The 23,326-nt window shown below is 48.3% G+C and overlaps 1 protein-coding gene across 3 annotated transcripts in view; it reads right to left on the reverse strand.

Moving 5' to 3' along the window:
• triqk (triple QxxK/R motif containing) overlaps nt 1-23,326 on the reverse strand; it is a 48,273-nt gene that overhangs the window by 15,333 nt on the left and 9,614 nt on the right. For all 3 annotated transcript variants that reach the window (XM_041884162.1, XM_041884161.1, XM_041884163.1), the window contains exon 3: nt 11,807-11,892. In XM_041884162.1, coding sequence (XP_041740096.1) covers nt 11,807-11,892 — 86 coding nt within the window. The remainder of the gene's footprint in view (nt 1-11,806; nt 11,893-23,326) is intronic.

Here is a 23,326-nt window from a genome sequence, read left to right on the forward strand (position 1 = left end):
TCCTCAACTCGTATCACACAATAAACAGGCCCAACAAAGCCGTAAACAGTCAGTGTTAAAATCCTTAGGCTAAAGGGAAGGGAAGTGGAATTCCATATTAAGGCACGTGGAAGTCCATATTAAGGCATGTGGAAGTCCATATTAAGGCATGTGGAAGTCCATATTAAGGCATGTGGAAGTCCATATTAAGGCATGAGGAAGTCCATATTAAGGCATGAGGAAGTCCATATTAAGGCATGAGGAAGTCCATATTAAGGCATGTGGAAGTCCATATTAAGGCATGTGGAAGTCCATATTAAGGCATGTGGAAGTCCATATTAAGGCATGAGGAAGTCCATATTCATTCCAGTACCCAGAAATCAATATTTCAGTGGTTTTCTATCGTCCTTCCAGAGGAACATTTAATCCGATTATACTTGGACCCCCCCATTCCAGAGGAAGGACTACACTTGGACCCTCCCATTCCAGAGGAAGGACTACACTTGGACCCCCCCATTCCAGAGGAAGGACTACACTTGGACCCCCCATTCCAGAGGAAGGACTACACTTGGACCCCCCATTCCAGAGGAAGGACTACACTTGGACCCCCCATTCCAGAGGAAGGACTACACTTGGACCCTCCCATTCCAGAGGAAGGACTACACTTGGATCCCCCCATTCCAGAGGAAGGACTACACTTGGACCCCCCCCATTCCAGAGGAAGGACTACACTTGGACCCCCCCATTCCAGAGGAAGGACTACACTTGGACCCCCCATTCCAGAGGAAGGACTACACTTGGACCCCCCATTCCAGAGGAAGGACTACACTTGGACCCCCCATTCCAGAGGAAGGACTACACTTGGACCCCCCATTCCAGAGGAAGGACTACACTTGGACCCCCCCATTCCAGTTGAGCAGATGGATAATTTATTAAGAACATCAGTATTTCACGATATGGACTAATCTAATGGGATTAGGGGAATGCTTGATGAAGACCAGTATCTCTCAAACCAGCGTACAGTGGCTTGCGAAAGTATTCACCCCCTTGGCATTTTTCCTATTTTGTTGCCTTACAACCTGGATATTAAAATGGATTTCTTGGGGGTTTGTACAATTGGATTGAGGTCTGGGCTTTGACTAGGCCATTCCAAGACATTTAAATGTTTTCTCTTAAACCACTCGGGTGTTGCTTTAGCAGTGTGCTTAGGGTCATTGTCCTGCTGGAAGGTGAACCTCCGTCCCAGTCTCAAATCTCTGGAAGACTGAAAACAGGTTTCCCTCAAGAATTTCCCTGTATTTAGCGCCATCCATCATTCCTTCAATTCTGACCAGTTTCCCAGTCCCTGCCGATGAAAAACATCCCCACAGCATGATGCTGCCACCACCATGCTTCACTGTGGGGATGGTGTTCTCGGGGTGATGAGCTGTGTTGGGTTTGCGCCAGACATAGCATCTTTCTTGATGGCCAAAAAGCTCAATTTTAGTCTCATCTGACCAGAGTACCTTCTTCCATATGTTTGGGGAGTCTCCCACATGCCTTTTGGCGAACACAAAACATGATTGCTTAATTTTTTCTTTAAGCAATGGCTTTTTTTCTGGCCACTCTTCCGTAAAGCCCAGCTCTGTGGAGTGTACGGCTTAAAAGTGGTCCTATGGACAGATACTCCAATCTCCGCTGTGGAGCTTTGCAGCTCCTTCAGGGTTATCTTTGATCTCTTTGTTACCTCTGATTCTCCCCAAAGAATGGAAGAGAGGCGCTGCGACACCTTGTGGACTGGTTATAATAATAATAATAATAATAAATGTGTTACTTATTTGTTGTCAATAACCAGGTTTCCATCCAACCAATGAATTGCCTGAAGTCATGGCAGGGTTGATGGAAGTCATGGCAGGGTTGATGGAAGTCATGGCAGGGTTGATGGAAGTCATGGCAGGGTTGATGGAAGTCATGGCAGGGTTGATGGAAGTCATGGCAGGGTTGATGGAAGTCATGGCAGGGTTGATGGAAGTCATGGCAGGGTTGATGGAAGCAGGAAATGGCGGTACAATTTTATAAATGCCGACAGACAATTTGTTTGTTCGACACGGTGGGATCTTTTTGTGTAAAATGAATTATGCGAGAAACGGCACTTGAAAACACCTTTATGCACAAATATCGATTGAATAACCATAATAATAATAACCATCTTTTCGAAGTAAACTTGGAGTCACACGATGATATGTTGTGTGGTCCTCCTCCCACCACGACTCTGGAAAGCATGCAGTTTATTAGGCTACAGATTAAATAAGTTATTAAATTCACAGGGTGGTGAAAGTGAAAGGTGATGAGCTTGATGCTCCTTTCCATTAAATATCGAGGGTCTTATACTGGTGACATGATGATCGATGCTTGGCTGCCCTTTGACAAATAATATCGCTCCTATCCATAATAATCTCATCATGTAGATATCCTACCCCCACTGTTGGCTAGAGCGCACCTCTCTGGACTAAAACCTAGTGTACCATATTATGTATTGGATCGTTAAAAGAAAGTGTTTACTCTACCTTGTGGTTTACCAATAAATTGGGCAGATGGTGAAGTAGAAATACTTGGTATTCACATCTCTAAAAATATACAACCAATGTCAATAAAAAAAAATAGCAAAAATAGAAAACAGTCTGGAACCATGGAGAGGTAAATACTTGTCCATTTATGGAAAAATCACATTGATTAAGTCTTTGGTCCTTACTGATGGCTCTGCCTACTCCAGACGACTAGTTTTTAAAATCATATGAGCAAAAAATATTTCCCTTTATTTGGAATGCTCTTCCAGTCAAAATTAAACGTGCCTATTTATATAATGAATATGAGTTTGGGAGGCTGAAATTATACAATATTAAAGCATTAAAACCCTCATTAAAAGTTCATACATGAACTGGTTTGCCAGTCACTGGCTCAGCCTTTATACAGATAGCAACTTCTCATTTCCGATTAATTGTAAATTAAACTTTGTTCAACGTATCGCCCTTTCTTAAACAATCCATGCAAAGCTGGTTACAATTAAAATGTTATCCTCCGGAAAAGACATAACAAATATTATGGTTCAACTCAAAATATACTTATTGATAAAAAATAAAATGTTTAAAAAACATGGTATTAATGACGCAGTATATTCAGTTTAAAACAGATGTGACCACTACCATGTGCACTTTAAAATTGGGTGCACGTTGAACAATATCAAAATCATGAATGGTTACGTGAATGGAACTGGCAAATGGCGACAACCCAGTAACATATAGCCAAAAGGCTCCTTCCGTACAACCCGAATGACAGACACATGGAGCTCTGACAATGTGGGAAGTATTAACAAAACGAACATTAACAGCTCGTGGGTATTACGATGACTCTGTGCACCAAAACAACATTTCTCTCTTTAGTGAGCTGGAGACAAATTACCACGTTGATGTGTGGAACAAGATTCAGGGTTTCCGTTAGGAAAATGTGGCACCGGACAACGAGACTGGGAAGATTTTAAATTTAACCGGCCATTTGAGAAATTTACCGGATCATATGCATAACCTATTAGAGCATGACCACTGCGTGCAAATGTAGTTAAGTGTTTTTTTAAACATCCATTGCAAAATTATAATATATATACAAAAAAAACTATAGCTCCTCACAGTAAGCTATTTGAAATATCTTTACAACAATCTCCCCCTTGATAATCCTCGGTGTGGAAGAGAAATGGAAGATAAAGTCACTGGCCTATAGGCTATGGGTGTTTCTCAATATGCTAACAACCGTGCTCCACACTCACGCTCGAGTGCATTCTCCGACCACGTTCTCTTGAGTACGTTCTTGTGAGGATGAGTGTGGAGAATGCATTAAAAAAATAAACAATACATTTGAGAAGCACTAGCACTACTACCTCACGCTTCACCTCCCCATTTACTGAACCTTCTTCCGAGATATACACAAAGCAACCGTTTCACTTCAAAACTACCAGCTAGCTTTATGTGAATCATAATATGTAGCTAACCAGATAGTTTAAACAGGCAAAAATGACCTAAAACTAATATTATGTAGCCAGTTAGCCCTATTGACAGTAGTAGCTAGCCAGTTAGCCCTATTGACAGTAGTAGCTAGCCAGTTAGCCCTATTGACAGTAGCAGCTAGCCAGTTAGCCCTATTGACTTATTATGGGTTTGCGATCTACAGTACGTAGGCAGGTAAACATGCCAAAATTAACACCAAATGTATTTAACGTATCAAGATAAAATATTGTAGTCAGGCAACATATGAGATGTGAATAGGCAACATCTCATTCCGAAGTCGGAGTGTATTATCTCTTGCTTCAGCTCAAATAATGGCCGCCATTGATTTCATTAAAATGTAATTCTTTATGTGGTTGCGTCATATATTTGCATATTTTCCATTGGAGCTTGCATTGACGCATGTACAAAACGGAGTACGCATTCGAGAAGAGCCCTCCATGCTCCGTTTCGCACACTTTGATTTGGACTCATACTCCGACCCGCCCGTGCTCCAATTTGCGTGCTCAGAGCAGGGCAGTAAGCATTTTGAAAAACACCCTATGAGTTCCATGCGCTCATTTCTTTAGCCGACAGTGGATCACAGTGTATCAATGTTTCCATACGGCAGAGGTTGGTGATTAGTTGACTTTTAACTTTGAGATTTGTATCATTTTAATTCAGATGTTTATGATTAACCACGTGACAATGATTGAGAAATTAACATTGTTGATATGAAACTGTTCCACGAAAATGCACATATGAAAATCATAACTTATGCAGAATGGTAGGATAAATTGTAAGCGTCCCCAAACTTGAAACTCAAAACGCCACCTATGAAGTCTATAAACAATTATTGCCTCCACATTTCCATGGTCGGATTTTGTCTATAGGCAAGGTAAGACATTCCTCATAATATGAAATAAAACGTTCAGGTTTCAAACAATTAAGTATGTTTTCAAAACGCTACAGCCTCCAGCTAACGTTGTAGTGGTGGGTGACGCGCTGACTGACTGTTGCCTGAATGGGAGGTGCGCTTCAATTACCAGCTGAGAAATAGTAGCTATGTTTAATCATGCACCAAAACTGTTAACATTTGATTGCATTTAGAATCGAATTGCTGCACATGAATGGGCTTATATAAGCTCATGTTTTACCCCAGCAGAGAAAAATCCCTCTCAGAATATAGAGGGGGATAGTTGTGTTGAATAAATAAGATACAAGACTAACGAAAAAACACACACAGGACAAATTAATTCCACTAAATTATGCAAATTAACCTATAGACAGATAAGCATGATGGTCAAATGTATTTGCAGCAACTGGTATTTCCATCAATAAACATAAAAGCATTATTTTGCAATGGGATTTTTTTTCTACCGGTCATTTTGGCCAGCAACAGTTATATCTAAACATCGGCTTTTCATTTACGTTAGGGGGGGGCAGTTAATGACGAGTGGACATATATCCTCTTCATCGAGGAGAGGTGGAAGAGGAGAGGAGGGAGAGGAGAGGTGGGAGAGGAAAGGTGGGAGAGGAAAGGTGGGAGAGGAGAGAGGGGAGAGGACGGGAGAGGAGAGGTGGGAGAAGAGAAGACAGGAGAAGGTGGGAGACGAGAGAGTGGAGAGGACGGGAGAGGAGAGGTGGGAGAAGAGAAGACAGGAGAAGGTGGGAGAGGAGAGGTGGGAGAGGAGACGTGGGAGAGGAGAGAAGAGGTGGGAGAGGAGAAGGTGGGAGAGGAGTAGACGGGAGAGGAGAGATGGGAGAAGAGATGTGGGAGAAGAGAGGAGAGGAGAGTAGAGGTGGGAGAGGAGAGGTGGCAGAGGAGAGGACAGGAGAGGTGGGAGAGAGGTGGGAGAGGAGAGGACAGGAGAGGTGGGAGAGGAGAAGGTGGGAGAGGAGAGGAGAAGGTGGGAGAGGAGAGGAGAAGGTGGGAGAGGAGAGAAGTGGAGAAGGTGGGAGAGGAGAGAAGTGGAGAAGGGGGGAGAGGAGAAGGTGGGAGAGGAGAGAAGTGGAGAAGGTGGGAGAGGAGAGAAGTGGAGAAGGGGGGAGAGGAGAGAAGTGGAGAAGGGGGGAGAGGGGTGGGAGAGGAGAGGAGAAGGTGGGAGAGGAGAGAAGAGAGGAGAGGTGGGAGAAGAGAGAAGAGAAGAGAGGAGAGGTGGGAGAAGAGAGTAGAGGTGGGAGAGGAGAGGACAGGAGAGGTGGGAGAGGAGAGTAGAGGTGGGAGAGGAGAGTAGAGGTGGGAGAGGAGTGTAGAGGTGGGAGAGGAGTGTAGAGGTGGGAGAGGAGAGGACAGGAGAGGTGGGAGAGGAGAGGACAGGAGAGGTGGGAGAGAGGTAGGACAGGAGAGGTGGGAGAGAGGTAGGACAGGAGAGGTGGGAGAGGAGAGGAGAGGACGGGAGAGGAGAGGTGGGAGAAGAGAAGACAGGAGAAGGTGGGAGAGGAGAGGAGAAGGTGGGAGAAAGGTGGGAGAGGAGAGGTGGGAGAGGAGAGTAGAGGTGGGAGAGGAGAGGAGAAGGTGGGAGAGGAGAGGAGGGAGATGAGAAGGTGAGAGAGGAGAGTAGAGGTGGGAGAGGAGTGGTGGGAGAGGAGACGTGGGAGAGGAGAGAAGAGGTGGGAGAGGAGAAGGTGGGAGAGGAGTAGACGGGAGAGGAGAGATGGGAGAAGAGATGTGGGAGAAGAGAGGAGAGGTGGGAGAAGAGAGGAGAGGAGAGTAGAGGTGGGAGAGGAGAGGTGGCAGAGGAGAGGACAGGAGAGGTGGGAGAGAGGTGGGAGAGGAGAGGACAGGAGAGGTGGGAGAGGAGAAGGTGGGAGAGGAGAGGAGAAGGTGGGAGAGGAGAGGAGAAGGTGGGAGAGGAGAGAAGTGGAGAAGGTGGGAGAGGAGAGAAGTGGAGAAGGGGGAGAGGGGTGGGAGAGGAGGGGAGAAGGTGGGAGAGGAGAGAAGAGAGGAGAGGTGGGAGAAGAGAGAAGAGAAGAGAGGAGAGGTGGGAGAAGAGAGTAGAGGTGGGAGAGGAGAGGACAGGTGGGAGAGGAGAGGACAGGTGGGAGAGGAGAGTAGAGGTGGGAGAGGAGAGTAGAGGTGGGAGAGGAGTGTAGAGGTGGGAGAGGAGAGATGGGAGAGGAGAGGTGGGAGAAGAGAGGAGAGGACGGGAGAGGATAGGAGAGTAGAGGTGGGAGAGGAGAGGTGGGAGAAGGGAGGTGAGGTGGGAGAGGAGAGGACAGGAGATGGTGGGAGAGGAGAGGATAAGGTGGGAGAGGAGAGGAGAGGTGGGAGAGGAGAGGACAGGAGATGGTGGGAGAGGAGAGGATAAGGCGGGAGAGGAGAGAAGTGGAGAAGGTGGGAGAGGAGAGTAGAAGGTGGGAGAGAAGAGTAGAGGTGGGAGAAGAGAGTAGAGGTGGGAGAAGAGAGTAGAGGTGGGAGAAGAGAGGACAGGAGAGGTGGGAGAGAGGTAGGAGAGGAGAGGTGGGAGAGAGGTAGGACAGGAGAGGTGGGAGAGGAGAGGACGGGAGAGGAGAGGTGGGAGAAGAGAAGACAGGAGAAGGTGGGAGAGGAGAAGGTGGGAGAAAGGTGGGAGAGGACAGGAGAGGAGAGGTGGGAGAGGAGAGGTGGGAGAGAGGTGGGAGAGGAGAGGTGGGAGAGGAGAGGTGGGAGAGAGGTGGGAGAGGAGAGTAGAGGTGGGAGAGGAGAGGAGGGAGAGGAGAAGGTGAGAGAGGAGAGTAGAGGTGGGAGAGGAGAGGACGGGAGAGGAGAGAAGAGAGGAGAGGTGGGAGAAGAGAGAAGAGAAGAGAGGAGAGGTGGGAGAAGAGAGGACAGGAGAGGAGAGTAGAGGCAGGAGAGGAGAGTAGAGGCGGGAGAGGAGAGTAGAGGTGGGAGAGGAGTGTAGAGGTGGGAGAGGAGTGTAGAGGTGGGAGAGGAGAGATGGGAGAGGAGAGGTGGGAGAAGAGAGGAGAGGACGGGAGAGGATAGGAGAGTAGAGGTGGGAGAAGGGAGGTGAGGTGGGAGAGGAGAGGACAGGAGATGGTGGGAGAGGAGAGGATAAGGTGGGAGAGGAGAGGAGAGGACAAGGTGGGAGAGGAGAGAAGTGGAGAAGGTGGGAGAGGAGAGGTGGGAGAGGACAGGAGAAGGTGGGAGAGGAGAGTAGAGGTGGGAGAAGAGAGTAGAGGTGGGAGAAGAGAGGTGGGAGAGGAGAGGACAGGAGAGGTGGGAGAGAGGTGGGAGAGGAGAGGACAGGAGAGGTGGGAGAGAGGTAGGACAGGAGATGTGGGAGAGAGGTGGGAGAGGAGAGGAGAGGACGGGAGAGGAGAGGTGGGAGAAGAGAGGTGGGAGAAGAGAAGACAGGAGAAGGTGGGAGAGGAGAGGGTGGGAGAAAGGTGGGAGAGGACAGGAGAGGAGAGGTGGGAGAGGAGAGGTGGGAGAGAGGTGGGAGAGAAGAGGTGGGAGAGGAGAGTAGAGGTGGGAGAGGAGAGGAGAAGGTGGGAGAGGAGAGGAGGGAGAGGAGAGGAGAAGGTGAGAGAGGAGAGGTGGGAGAGGAGACGTGGGAGAGGAGAAGGTGGGAGAGGAGTAGACGGGAGAGGAGAGATGGGAGAAGAGATGTGGGAGAAGAGAGGTGAGAAGAGAGGAGAGGAGAGTAGAGGTGGGAGTGGAGAGGAGAGACGGGAGAGGAGAGGAGAGGTGGCAGAGGAGAGGTGGGAGAGGAGAGGTGGGAGAGGAGAGGTGGCAGAGGAGAGGACAGGAGAGGTGGGAGAGAGGTGGGAGAGGAGAGGACAGGAGAAGGTGGGAGAGGAGAGGAGAAGGTGGGAGAGGAGAGGAGAAGGTGGGAGAGGAGAGGAGAAGGTGGGAGAGGAGAGAAGTGGAGAAGGGGGAGAGGGGTGGGAGAGGAGATGAGAAGGTGGGAGAGGAGAGGGCAGGAGAGGAGAGGGCGGGAGAGGAGAGGGCGGGAGAGGAGAGGAGAGGGTGGGAGAGGACAGTAGAGAGGTGGGAGAGGAGAGGACAGGAGAAGGTGGGAGAGGAGAGGAGAAGGTGGGAGAGGAGAGGAGAAGGTGGGAGAGGAGAGGAGAAGGTGGGAGAGGAGAGGAGAAGGTGGGAGAGGAGAGAAGTGGAGAAGGAGGGAAAGGGGTGGGAGAGGAGAGGAGAAGGTGGGAGAGGAGAGGGCAGGAGAGGAGAGGGCGGGAGAGGAGAAGAGAGGGCGGGAGAGGACAGGGAGAGAGGTGGGAGAGGGAGAGGAGAGGGGTGGGAGAGGAGAGGACAGGAGAGGGGTGGGAGAGGAGAGGAGAGGAGAGGGGAGGGAGAGGAGAGGAGAGGAGAGGGGAGGGAGGTGGGAGAGAGAGGACAGGAGAGAGGTGGGAGAGAGAGGACAGGAGAGAGGTGGGAGAGAGAGGACAGGAGAGAGGTGGGAGAGGAGAGGTGAGAGAGGAGATGTGGGAGAGGAGAGGACAGGAGAAGGTGGGAGAGGAGAGGAGAAGGTGGGAGAGGAGAGGGTGGGAGAGGAGAGGGTGGGAGAGGAGATGACAGGAGAAGGTGGGAGAGGACAGGAGAGGTGGGAGAGAGGTGGGAGAGGAGAGGAGAAGGTGGGAGAGGAGAGGACAGGAGAGGTGGGAGAGGAGAGGTGGGAGAGAGGTGGGAGAGAAGAGGTGGGAGAGGAGAGTAGAGGTGGGAGAGGAGAGGAGAAGGTGGGAGAAGAGAGGAGGGAGAGGAGAGGAGAAGGTGAGAGAGGAGAGGTGGGAGAGGAGACGTGGGAGAGGAGAAGGTGGGAGAGGAGTAGACGGGAGAGGAGAGATGGGAGAAGAGATGTGGGAGAAGAGAGGTGAGAAGAGAGGAGAGGAGAGTAGAGGTGGGAGTGGAGAGGAGAGACGGGAGAGGAGAGGAGAGGTGGCAGAGGAGAGGTGGGAGAGGAGAGGTGGGAGAGGAGAGGTGGGCAGAGGAGAGGACAGGAGAGGTGGGAGAGAGGTGGGAGAGGAGAGGACAGGAGAAGGTGGGAGAGGAGAGGAGAAGGTGGGAGAGGAGAGGAGAAGGTGGGAGAGGAGAGGAGAAGGTGGGAGAGGGAGAGAAGTGGAGAGGGGGGAGAGGGGTGGGAGAGGAGATGAGAAGGTGGGAGAAGAGAGGGCAGGAGAGGAGAGGGCGGGAGAGGAGAGGGCGGGAGAGGAGAGGGTGGGAGAGGACAGTAGAGAGGTGGGAGAGGAGAGGACAGTAGAAGGTGGGAGAGGAGAGGAGAAGGTGGGAGAGGAGAGGAGAAGGTGGGAGAGGAGAGGAGAAGGTGGGAGAGGAGAGGAGAAGGTGGGAGAGGAGAGAAGTGGAGAAGGAGGGAAAGGGGTGGGAGAGGAGAGGAGAAGGTGGGAGAGGAGAGGGCAGGAGAGGAGAGGGCGGGAGAGGAGAAGAGAGGGCGGGAGAGGACAGGAGAGAGGTGGGAGAGGAGAGGAGAGGGGGTGGGAGAGGAGAGGACAGGAGAGGGGTGGGAGAGGAGAGGAGAGGAGAGGAGAGGGGTGGGAGAGGAGAGGAGAGGAGAGGGGTGGGAGGTGGGAGAGAGAGGACAGGAGAGAGGTGGGAGAGAGAGGACAGGAGAGAGGTGGGAGAGAGAGGACAGGAGAGAGGTGGGAGAGGAGAGGTGAGAGAGGAGATGTGGGAGAGGAGAGGACAGGAGAAGGTGGGAGAGGAGAGGAGAAGGTGGGAGAGGAGAGGGTGGGAGAGGAGAGGGTGGGAGAGGAGATGACAGGAGAAGGTGGGAGAGGACAGGAGAGGTGGGAGAGAGGTGGGAGAGGAGAGGAGAAGGTGGGAGAGGAGAGGACAGGAAAAGGTGGGAGAGAGGATGGAGAGGACAGGAGAGGTGGAAGAGAGGTGGGAGAGGACAGGAGAGCGGTGGGAGAGGAGAGGACAGGAGAGGTGGGAGAAGAGAGGTGGGAGAGGAGAGGACAGGAAAAGGTGGGAGAGAGGATGGAGAAGACAGGAGAGGTGGAAGAGAGGTGGGAGAGGAGAGGACAGGAAAAGGTGGGAGAGAGGATGGAGAGGACAGGAGAGGTGGAAGAGAGGTGGGAGAGGACAGGAGCGAGGTGGGAGAGGAGAGGACAGGAGAGGCGTGGTGGGAGAAGAGAGGTGGGAGAGGAGAGGTGGGAGAGGAGAGGGTTGCCGAGGAGAGGAGAAGGTGGGAGAGGCAGTGAGGAGAAGGTGGGAGAGGAGAGGAGAGGTGGGAGAGGAGAGGAGAGTAGAGGTGGGAGAGGAGAGGGGAGTAGAGTAGAGGTGGGAGAGGAGAGGACAGGAGAAGGTGGGAGAGGAGAGGAGAAGGTGGGAGAGGAGAGGTGGGAGAGGAGAGGTGGGAGAGGAGGTGGAAGAGGAGAGGACAAGGTGGGAGAGGAGAAGTTGGGAGAGGAGAGGGGAAGGTGGGAGAGGCAGTGAGGAGAAGGTGGAAGAGGAGAGGAGAGGTGGGAGAGGAGAGGAGAGTAGAGTAGAGGTGGGAGAGGAGAGTAGAAGGTGGGAGAGGAGAGGACAGGAGAAGGTGGGAGAGGAGAGGAGAAGGTGGGAGAGGAGAGGTGGGAGAGGAGAGGTGGGAGAGGAGGTGGAAGAGGAGAGGACAAGGTGGGAGAGGAGAAGTTGGGAGAGGAGAGGGGAAGGTGGGAGAGGAGAGGAGAAGGTGGGAGAGGAGAGGTGGGAGAGCGGTGGGAGAGGAGAGGAGAGGACAGGAGAGGTGGGAGAGCGGTGGGAGAGAGGAGGACAGGAGAGGTGGGAGAGGAGAGGTGGGAGAGGAGAGGAGAGGACAGGAGAGGTGGGAGAGAGGTAGGACAGGAGAGGAGAGGAGAGGACAGGGAGAGAGAGACTAACACACCCTGATTCCAGGAGCACTCTTCTTTGCCTCAGCCTTCAACCTCATCAACTTCAGAGCTGACTTGGTCTTCTTGTAGTCTTGTTTACCTGAAATATAATAAATATATAAATCAATGAAAGAAATACATTATGAAAGAAAACCAGTCTTAAAGAATGAGGACTTGTAAACTGCACTGTGGTAATTTTATTTAATTAACCGCACACACAAAGTGATATATTTTTGCTCTTCTTTCTGAGGTGAAGCCAGCGGACAGATTGGCCACCAGATAAGGTGGAGGGGTGTGGACGGGCGGAGGAGGGGTGGAGAGGCAGTGGGGTGGAGGCGGAGGAGGGGTGGAGAGGCAGTGGGGTGGAGAGGGTGGAGAGGCAGTGGGGTGGAGGGGGGGTGGGGTGGAGAGGGGGTGGGGTGGAGGGGGGGCGGCGAGGCAGTGGGGTGGAGAGGCAGTGGGGTGGAGGGGGGGGCGGCGAGGCAGTGGGGTGGAGAGGCAGTGGGGTGGAGGAGGGGCAGTGGGGTGTCCTTGGTGACTATAGGAGACTGCCCAGAATGAGGTCTGGCTGAGTGCTGTCAACACACAGGGCCAGTTTACAGACACACTCCTAGATAGTTACCATCTGCAACACACTCCTAGATAGTTACCATCTGCAACTCACTCCTAGAGAGTTACCATCTGCAACTCACTCCTAGATAGTTACCATCTGCAACTCACTCCTAGATAGTTACCATCTGCAACTCACTCCTAGATAGTTACCATCTGCAACTCACTCCTAGATAGTTACCATCTGCAACTCACTCCTAGATAGTTACCATCTGCAACACACTCCTAGATAGTTACCATCTGCAACTCACTCCTAGATAGTTACCATCTGCAACTCACTCCTAGATAGTTACCATCTGCAACTCACTCCTAGATAGTTACCATCTGCAACTCACTCCTAGATAGTTACCATCTGCAACTCACTCCTAGATAGTTACCATCTGCAACTCACTCCTAGAGAGTTACCATCTGCAACACACTCCTAGATAGTTACCATCTGCAACTCACTCCTAGATAGTTACCATCTGCAACACACTCCTAGATAGTTACCATCTGCAACTCACTCCTAGATAGTTACCATCTGCAACTCACTCCTAGATAGTTACCATCTGCAACTCACTCCTAGATAGTTACCATCTGCAACTCACTCCTAGATAGTTACCATCTGCAACTCACTCCTAGATAGTTACCATCTGCAACTCACTCCTAGATAATCACTCTAATAGGCCTTGGCCTCCCACATACAGACCTTAAAGGGAGCCAAGCTGCATCTCTCTCATACAACTCCTACACTGTGTGTAACAGACTGGGGGAACTCATTAGGAGACAGAATGTCAAACAGTATGTCTGGTGGTAAAGCTCTGCGGTTCACAACAATTTCATTCAGCATTGAAGAAAATGGTACACGATACTCAGAGCACAAAGGGTTCCACTTAATAGCAAACGGAATACTATCTTGCACTGGTTATAGTGTAACTCCATACAACTAGGCCCAGGTTAACTCCAGTTTTAGCAGCTTGTTAAAGCATTACCAACCCGCACCTGTAATGGTTTTGGAATTTATATTTATTGTGGATCCCCATTACTCTTCCTGGGGTCCAGCAACATTAAAGACAGTTACATACAGTTTAAAATATTACATGACGTTACATTTCATAACACCTTTATCCAACCCCATTCAGTTGTGTTCCCTCAGGCCACATATTTACAATACAACATCCATGTGCGTGTGTGTATATAGTCCGTGTCTTATCATATGTTTGTGTGTCTGTGTCTGTGTGTGTCTCTTCACAGTCCCCGTTGTTCCATAAGGTGTATTTTTACCTGTTTTTTCAATCTGATTCTACTGCTTGCATCAGTTACCTGATGAAAAATAGAGTTCCATGTAGTCATGGCTCTATGTAGTACTGTGCGCCTCCCATAGTCTGTTCTGGACTTGGGGACTGTGAAGAGACCTCTGGTGGCATGTCTTGTGGGGTATGCATGGGTGTACAGACTAAATACCTACAGTAATTGTGTTCCGACTAAACCTGCAAGGAGAGATTAGTCAGTCAACTTCCTGTCATCGCAGTGTTAAGATACACACCCACTCCACCATCTGCTCTATATGAACAGGTCATTGTTGCCAAATTCAAATTCTTTGGGTGAACAATGGCACTTAATCACAATATCCTGAATCCAGTCCGATATTTTCTGTTGAGCAACTCCTTACAACGTTCGCAGGACTCACAGTCTATGTCTAGGGTGGATGGAGTCTTTGACAATTTTTAGGGCCTTCCTCTGACACCGCCTGGTATAGAGGTTCTGGATGGCAGGAAGCTTGGCCCCAGTGATGTACTGGGCCGTACGCACTACCCTCTGTAGTGCCTTGCGGTCGGAGGCCGAGCAGTTGCCATACCAGGCGGTGATGCAACCAGTCAGGATGCTCTCGATGGTGCAGCTGTAGAACTTTGAGGATCTGAGGACCCATGCCAAATCTTTTCAGTCTCCTGAGGGGGAATAGGCTTTGTCATGCCCTCTTCACAACTGTCTTAGTGAGTTTGGACCATGTTAGTTTGTTGGTGATGTGGACACCAAGGAACTTGAAGCTCTCAACCTGTTCCACTACAGCCCCGTCGATGAGAATGGGGGCGTGCTCAGTCCTCTTTTTTTCCCCCTGTAGTCCACAATCATCTCCTTTGTCTTGATCATGTTGAGGGAGAGGTTGTTATCCTGGCACCACATGGCCAGGTCTCTGACCTCCTCCCTATAGGCTGTGTCATCGTTGTCGGTGATCAGGCCTACCACTGTTGTGTCGTCAGCAAACTTAATGATGGTGTTGGAGTCTTGCCTGGCCATGCAGTCATGGGTGAACAGGGAGTACAGGAGGGGACTGAGCACGCACCCCTGAAGGGCCCCCGTGTTGAGGATCAGCGTGGCAGATGTGTTGTTACCTACCCTTACCACCTGGGGGCGGCCCGTCAGGAAGTCCAGGATCCAGTTGCAGAGGGAGGTGTTTAGTCCCAGGGTCCTTAGCTTAGTGATGGGCTTTGAGGGCACTATGGTGTTGAACGCTGAGCTGTAGTCAATTAATAGCATTCTCACATAGGTGTTCCTTTTGTCCAGAAGTGCCTTGGTCAGGGAAGTGACCAAGAACCCATTGGTATTTCTGACAGAGCTCCAGAGTTCCTCTGTGGAGAAGGGAGAACCTTCCAGAAGGACAACCATCTCCGCAGCAGTCAACCAATCAGATCTTTATGGTAGAGTGGCCAAACGGAAGCCACTCCTCAGTAAAAGGCACATGACAGCCCGCTTGGAGTTTGCCAAAAGGCACCAAAAGGCAAATGTATTTAAAAGAAAAACTGATTTACCTAACATTTGTCAACCTGTTTTTGCGTTGTCATTATGGGGTATTGTGTGTAGATTGATGAGGAAAACATTTCATTTAATCCATTTTAGAATAAGGCTGTAACGTGAGGCGGCAAGGGGTCTGAATACTTTCCGAATGCACTGTCGGTTGATCTGAGAGGGTCTGTCTGTGTATATATGTTGATCTGAGAGGGTCTGTCTGTGTCAGTCTATAGATTCTTGTTGCACTCAGACTAATCTCGGACACCTACAACTAAAATGTTGCGTAATTGCGTCACATGCTCGATTAAGTTCATTAAGTCTCCACCCCTCCCAGCCAGTTTCAGGCAAGTATATGGGTCAAAAATCCCCTCCCAAAATCCAAATTGTGATAGAGGGGGGACAGCCAGTCCACGTTGGATCTCCATGCTCTGACCACTGAGGTGCTAAAACTGACAAGCTGTCTGACAGAGGGCATCGTGTGTTTTCCCAGACATAGCTGGTGCCGCATCATTCTACTGGAATCAACCAACCGCCCGCAAATACTGAAAACACCACAGCATCTTCCCTCCCTTGTCCCCCCGGTTACTGTCCTCATCCCCCCCGGTTACTGTCCTCACCCCCCCGTCCAGGCGGGTGGATCCCATAATAATAGTATTTAAACCCAGGGTCTTTTTGACAGTGGCTGACGTCACAGAAGCCAGATTAGTGTCAGCCTATGCATTACCTTCCCGTCATTACCAATGACCATGTGGATTTCCCTTTCTTTCAGGCTTTCAAAATAAACTAAAATTGCCTGGTGCTGCTATTCTGGAAGATTCTCTTTTTAGCTTATTTGTTATTAACCAGCGGTTCTGTAAAGTTCTTTCTGACACATTTGAATTGATGAGTAGGAGAACGGAGAGCAGAGAGCCCTGCGTCCCAAATGGCACCCTATTCCCTATATAGTGCACTACTTTAGACCAGAGAATGGCACCCTATTCCCTATATAGTGCACTACTTTAGTCCAGAGAATGGCACCCTATTCCCTATATAGTGCACTACTTTAGACCAGAGAATGGCACCCTATTCCCTACATAGTGCACTACGTTAGACCAGAGAATGGCACCCTATTCCCTATATAGTGCACTACTTTAGACCAGAGAATGGCACCCTATTCCCTATATAGTGCACTACTTTAGACCAGAGAATGGCACCCTATTCCCTATATAGTGCACTACTTTAGACCAGAGAATGGCACCCTATTCCCTATATAGTGCACTACTTTAGACCAGAGAATGGCACCCTATTCCCTATATAGTGCACTACTTTAGACCAGAGAATGGAACCCTATTCCCTATGTAGTGCACTACTTTAGACCAGAGAATGGCACCCTATTCCCTATATAGTGCACTACTTTAGACCAGAGAATGGCACCCTATTCCCTATATAGTGCACTACTTTAGACCAGAGCCCTGTGGACCACTATTCCCACTGTATAGGGAACAGGGGGGCAGTATGAAAATGTATTTCAGGAATGGGGGGGGGCAGTATGAAAATGTATGCACTCACTAAACTAAGTCACTCTGGATAAAATGACTAAAATGTATATAGGCTGAATAATGCGACTAGAGGCTATTGACAGTTTGAAAAAGGTTGCAAAAAACTTGCGCTCTGTTCCTTGCCTGCACACACTGTTCTCTAATCAAGTGGGGCGGCAGGTAGCTTAGTGGTTAAGAGCGTTGTGCCAGTAACCGAAAGGTCGCTGGTTCTAATCCCTGACCAGACTAGGTGAAAAATCTGTCGATGTGCCCTTGAGCAAGGCACTTAACCCTAATTGCTCCTGTAAGTCGCTCTGGATAAGAGCGTCTGCTAAATGACTAAAAATGTAAATGTGATCAGATTTTCAACCATCAGACTATTCTCAATTTAATCTCATCTTTACTAATATGTAAAATTAGATTTGATTTAGAATGGCCAATTATCTGACTAGACTAGTTCTTCTAGTCAGATAATTGGCCTCTCCTCCGGCGGTGTTGTTGTTTTGGGTCGGCCTCTTGGATTCAGCCCTGGGTGGTGTGGACAAAAGATCAGCTTCGGGAAAGTCGTATTCCTGGTCATAGTGCTGGTAAGTTGACGCCGCTCTGATATCCAATAGTTCTTCCCGGCTGTATGTAATAACACTTAAGATTTTCTGAGCAAACAATGTAAGAAATAATACATAAAAAAATACAAAATACTGCAAAGTTTCCTAAGGACTAGAAGCGAGGCAGCCCTCTCTGTCGGCGCCAAAGCCTATTGGATGATAACTTGTTTTTAACTAGGACAGAGGAATTTATAACTGAATTTCTATGACATAACATAGGCACAGCAAATCCCCTTATTGTCTGGGACACTTTTAAATGTGCCTCTGCTGCATGACAGGTGATACTCCACCCTAACTCTGTATGCCATGGGCTCTCCAACCCTGTTCCTCCAGCTACCCAGTACTCTGTATGCCATGGGCTCTCCATCCCTGTTCCTCCAGCTACCCAGTACTCTGTATGCCATGGGCTCTCCAACCCCGTTCCTCCTCCAGCTACCCAGTACTCTGTATGCCATGGGCTCTCCAACCCTGTTCCTCCAGCTACCCAGTACTCTGTATGCCATGGGCTCTCCATCCCTGTTCCTCCAGCTACCCAGTACTCTGTATGCCATGGGCTCTCCAAACCTGTTCCTCCAGCTACCCAGTACTCTGTATGCCATGGGCTCTCCAACCCTGTTCCCCAGCTACCCAGTACTCTGTATGCCATGGGCTCTCCAACCCCTGTTCCTCCAGCTACCCAGTACTCTGTATGCCATGGGCTCTCCAACCCTGTTCCTCCAGCTACCCAGTACTCTGTATGCCATGGGCTCTCCAACCCTGTTCCTCCAGCTACCCAGTACTCTGTATGCCATGGGCTCTCCAACCCTGTTCCCCCAGCTACCCAGTACTCTGTATGCCACGGGCTCTCCAACCCCGTTCCTCCAGCTACCCAGTACTCTGTATGCCATGGGCTCTCCAACCCTGTTCCTCCAGCTACCCAGTACTCTGTATGCCATGGGCTCTCCAACCTTGTTCCCCCAGCTACCCAGTACTCTGTATGCCATGGGCTCTCCAACCCTGTTCCTCCAGCTACCCAGTACTCTGTATGCCATGGGCTCTCCAACCCTGTTCCTGTAGCTACCCAGTACTCTGTATGCCATGGGCTCTCCAACCCTGTTCCTGTAGCTACCCAGTACTCTGTATGCCATGGGCTCTCCAACCCTGTTCCTCCAGCTACCCAGTACTCTGTATGCCATGGCCTCTCCAACCCTGTTCCTGCTGTTACGGATAGCTACCCAATGCTTAATTTGGGAAAACATGAAATCTGTTCGGGAACGTCGATAGTAATTTAATTAAACTGTTGACAGCCCCTCTCTCTGCTCACTGGAGAAGAGGGGAGGAGATTGAAATGCAGTGTTGCGATATTCTTTAGCTAAAGGTAATGTCAGCCTATTAACTATGAAAATATAAAATGCCCTATAATTGTAGGCAAAATCTGAATTTCTTTAATTTAGGCTAGACCTATTATATAAACCAAAGAGATCTTAAATCAGTATTTAAAAAAATAAAATGTTTTTCTTCTGTGTGTAATATGCGGTAGGGTTCGATTCCCACTGGGGGGCCAGTATGAAAATGTATGCACTCACTAACTAAGTTGCTCTGGATAAGAGGGTATGCTAAAATGACTAAAATGTAAAATGTGATCATGCCCTGCTCATGGGGAAAGAATGGGGGGAGGAGTTGCCCCTAGTTCAGATAGCTGATAGGCCACTAGTTTTGGGGGTTGAGGGGGATAATAATATAATAATAATATCCCATTTAGCAGACGCTTTTATCCAAAGCGATTTACAGTCATGTGTGCATAATTTTTTTTGTGTATGGGTGGTCCCGGGGATCGAACCCACTACCATGGCGTTACAAGCGCCGTGCTCTACCAGCTGAGCTACAGAGGACCACAGCCAATCAGTCTGAGCTACAGAGGACCACAGCCAATCAGTCTGAGCTACAGAGGACCACAGCCAATCAGTCTGAGCAGGACCACAGAATCAGTCTGAGCTACAGAGGACCACAGCCAATCAGTCTGAGCTACAGAGGACCACAGCCAATCAGTCTGAGCTACAGAGGACCACAGCCAATCAGTCTGAGCTACAGAGGACCACAGCCAATCAGTCTGAGCTACAGAGGACAGAATCAGCTGAGCTACAGAGGACCACAGCCAATCAGTCTGAGCTACAGAGGACCACAGCCAATCAGTCTGAGCTACAGAGGACCACAGCCAATCAGTCTGAGCTACAGAGGACCAGCTGACTGAGTAATCTGAGTGAGTGAGACCGAGACTGAATGGACAGTGATAACCTCTTCTCTGAGTTCCACCAAGTTATTAGAGTAAGCCAGATGCTTTCACCCTTTAATAGCATTCAAGGGCATTACAACCTGGTTCGCCGGTTCAACTTGAGCTACCATGTGTTGTATTACACACAATCATTATATTAAATTAATTTGTATTAAATCATTTTATCAATTTTTAGGGCTTTTTTCAAGCTTGGGCTCATACACTTAGCTTGGAGTTATTTAAAACTCGTTTTTCAACCACTCCACACATTTCTTGTTAACAAACTATAGTTTTGGCAAATCGGTTAGGACATCTACTTTGTGCATGACACAGGTAACGTTTCCAACAATTGTTCACAGACAGATTATTTCAATTGGAAAATTCCAGAAAATGATGTCATGGCTTTAGAAGATTTTGATAGGGTAATTTACATAATTTGAGTCAATTGGAGGTGTACCTGTGGGATGTATTTCAAGGCCTACCTTCAAACTCAGTGCCTCTTTGGCTTGACAACATGGGAAAATCAAAAGAAAATCAGCCAAGACCTCAGGAAAAAATAAAAAATAAAATAAAATAAAATAAAAAAACACGTTGTAGACCTCCACAAGTCTGGTTCATCCTTGGGAGCAATTTCCAAAAGCCTGAAGGTACCACTTTCATCTGTACAAACAATAGTACGCAAGTATAAACACCATGGGACCACGCAGCCGTCATACCGCTCAGGAAGGAGACACGTTCCGTCTCCTAGAGATGAACGTACTTTGGTAAGAAAAGTGCAAATCAATCCCTGAACAACAGCAAAAGGACCCTGTGAAGATGCTGGAGGAAACAGGTACAAAAGTATCTATATCCACAGTAAAACAAGTCCTATACTGACATAACCTTAAAGGCCGCTCAGCAAGGAAGAAGCCACTGCTCCAAAACCTCCATAAAAAAGCCAGACTAAGGTTTGCAACTGCACATGGGGACAAAGATCGTACTTTTAGGAGAAATGTCCTCTGGTCTGATGAAACAAAAATAGAACTGTTTGGCCATAATGACCATCGTTATGTTTGGAGGAAAAAGGGGAAGGCTAGCAAGCCGAAGAACACCATCCCAACCGTGAAGCACGAGTGTGGCAGCATCATGCTGTGGGGGTGCTTTGCTGCAGGAGGGACTGGTGCACTTCACAAAATAGATGGCATCATGAGGAAGGAAAATTATGTGGATATATTGAAGCAACATCTCAAGACATCAGTCAGGAAGTTAAAGCTTGGTCGCAAATGGGTCTTCCAAATGGACAATGACCCCAAGCATACTTCCAAAGTTGTGGCAAAATGGCTTAAGGACAACAAAGTCAAGGTATTGGAGTGGCCATCACAAAGCCCTGACCTCAATCCAATAGAATATTTGTGGGCAGAACTGAAAAAGCGTGTGCGAGCAAGGAGGCCTACAAACCTGACTCGGTTACACCAGCTCTGTCAGGAGGAATGGGCCAAAATTCACCCAACTTACTGTGGGAAGCTTGTGGAAGGCTACCCGAAACGTTTGACCCAAGTTAAACAATTTAAAGGCAATGCTACCAAATACTAATTGAGTGTATGTAAACTTCTGACCCACTGGGAATGTGATGAAAGAAATAAAAGCTGAAATAAATCATTCTCTCTACTATTATTCTGACATTTCACATTCTTAAAATAAAGTGGTGATCTTAACTGACCTAAAACAGGGAATATTTACTAGGATTAAATGTCAGGAATTGTGAAAAACTGAGTTTAAATGTATTTGGCTAAGGTGTATGTAAACTTCCGACTTCAACTGTATATATTATATTGAGTGTGTGATTTCAGGGATTTCACGGTAAAGTCTACACCAGTTGTACTGAGCGCATGTAACAAATACAACTTCATTTAGAATGTTTAATTCTGGCGTAGACCAGGGATATTCAACTCTGACCCTACGAGGCCTGTAGCCGGCTGGTTTTCTGTTCTACCTGATAATGAATTGCACCACCTGGTGTCCCGGGTCTAAATCAGATTAGAGGGGAACAATGACAAAATAGAGTGGAACTTGGAGGTCCAGAGTTGAGTTTGAAGGGGGTTAGACCAATAAGCTGGAAGGCCAGTACATGGACAACAATGGTTTATGTGTACTGCCATTTCCTCAGAAACAAACTACTCTCTCATTGGTGCTCCAGGGAATAAAACCTTCTCTCATTGGTGGTCCAGCTAGGGACCACAGCTGGCATGCTAAAGGCCTGAACTCATGATTGATATGCAGCATATTGTCTTGGTTAGTACATGGTCATGTTGGGGGGAGGAATTAAGGAAAAAAAAAAAAAACTACAGAAAATACCAAAACTTTAATGGTATTATTAAAGTTTGACAAAACAACTTCTGACAAGAAGATGGCTTGTCCCTAAAGTCACCCTGGTATATAGTGCACTACTTTAGACCAGAGAATGGCACCCTATTCCCTATATAGTGCACTACTTTAGACCAGAGCCCTATGACACCCTATTCCCTATATAGTGCACTACTTTAGACCAGAGCCCTATGGCACCCTATTCCCTATATAGTGCACTACTTTAGACCAGAGAATGGCACCCTATTCCCTATATAGTGCACTACTTTAGACCAGAGCCCTATGGCACCCTATTCCCTATATAGTGCACTACTTTAGACCAGAGCCCAATGGACCCTGCCATTTGGGATGAGGTCGATATCAAAAGAGGATGTTTTTGAAGGATGGAATGTCCTGTCAGTCAGTAATGTAACATGTCATTTAGCAGACGCTTTTATCCAAAGCGACTTACAAATCATGCATGCATACATTTTACGTATGGGTGGTGCCGGGAATCAAACCCACTACCCTAGCGTTACAAGCGCCGTGCTCTACCAAGTAATGTGACCTCAAATTCTACACATTAGACAGTAGCCTAATCACTCCCAGTCCTTGTTGTGTGACAGAAGCTGTTGAAATTGGACCAGCCCTAGTCAGAATAAGACAATACGAATCAGTAACCAGGTCTCCATCAGTTTTATGCCAGTAAAGTTGACTTTTTTTTAGGCCTGATGGAAACAGAACATTTGTCGGTAAACGTTCCAAATGTCAAAACAAAACAAACTAGACAAAGTGAGATCGTTTTGGGTCGGTAAAATTAATTATGCGAGAAAACGCCGGTGTAAATGCCTTTAAGGGGAAATATTGATATAATAACCATCATATCGAAGTCAACTTGGAGTCACGCGATGACATGGTGTGTGGTCCTCCCACTATGACTCGGGAAAACATGCAGTTTATTAGGCTACAGATGAAATAAGTTATGATGAACTTCACAGGGTGGTGAAAGTGCAAGGTGATGAGCTTGATGCTCCTTTCCAATAAATCTGCTAGCTGTTGGCTAGAGGGCTTGTGCCAATACTAGAGTGGGTATTGCTATATAACGCAACATTGTTGGTCAGAAAACCATCAGTAAAATATTCAGGGAATTTAACTGTAAAAGTAATTTTTAACTACGTCATCGCGGCCAGCCTTTTATCCGCAACAAGTCAATTTGATGGAAACACACCTCTGGTGGGAAAATGTGCATATTGTTTTTATGCAGATTTGAGAATATTTGCATGAAAATCTGTCGCCATTTGAATGGAAACCCAGTCAGTCAGTCACACGCTCCCGCTCGCTCTCTCTCTCTCATATTAGAAGCGCAGCATCCAATCCCAGCTCCCGCTGTCAGCCGTATCCAAATCTTATCTAGAAGATGTAGAAAACTGAATCACAGCGCTCCAGGTCCGCATAACCCAG

This window comes from Coregonus clupeaformis, unplaced genomic scaffold (assembly GCF_020615455.1).
Source record: "Coregonus clupeaformis isolate EN_2021a unplaced genomic scaffold, ASM2061545v1 scaf0631, whole genome shotgun sequence".
NCBI lineage: Eukaryota > Metazoa > Chordata > Actinopteri > Salmoniformes > Salmonidae > Coregonus > Coregonus clupeaformis.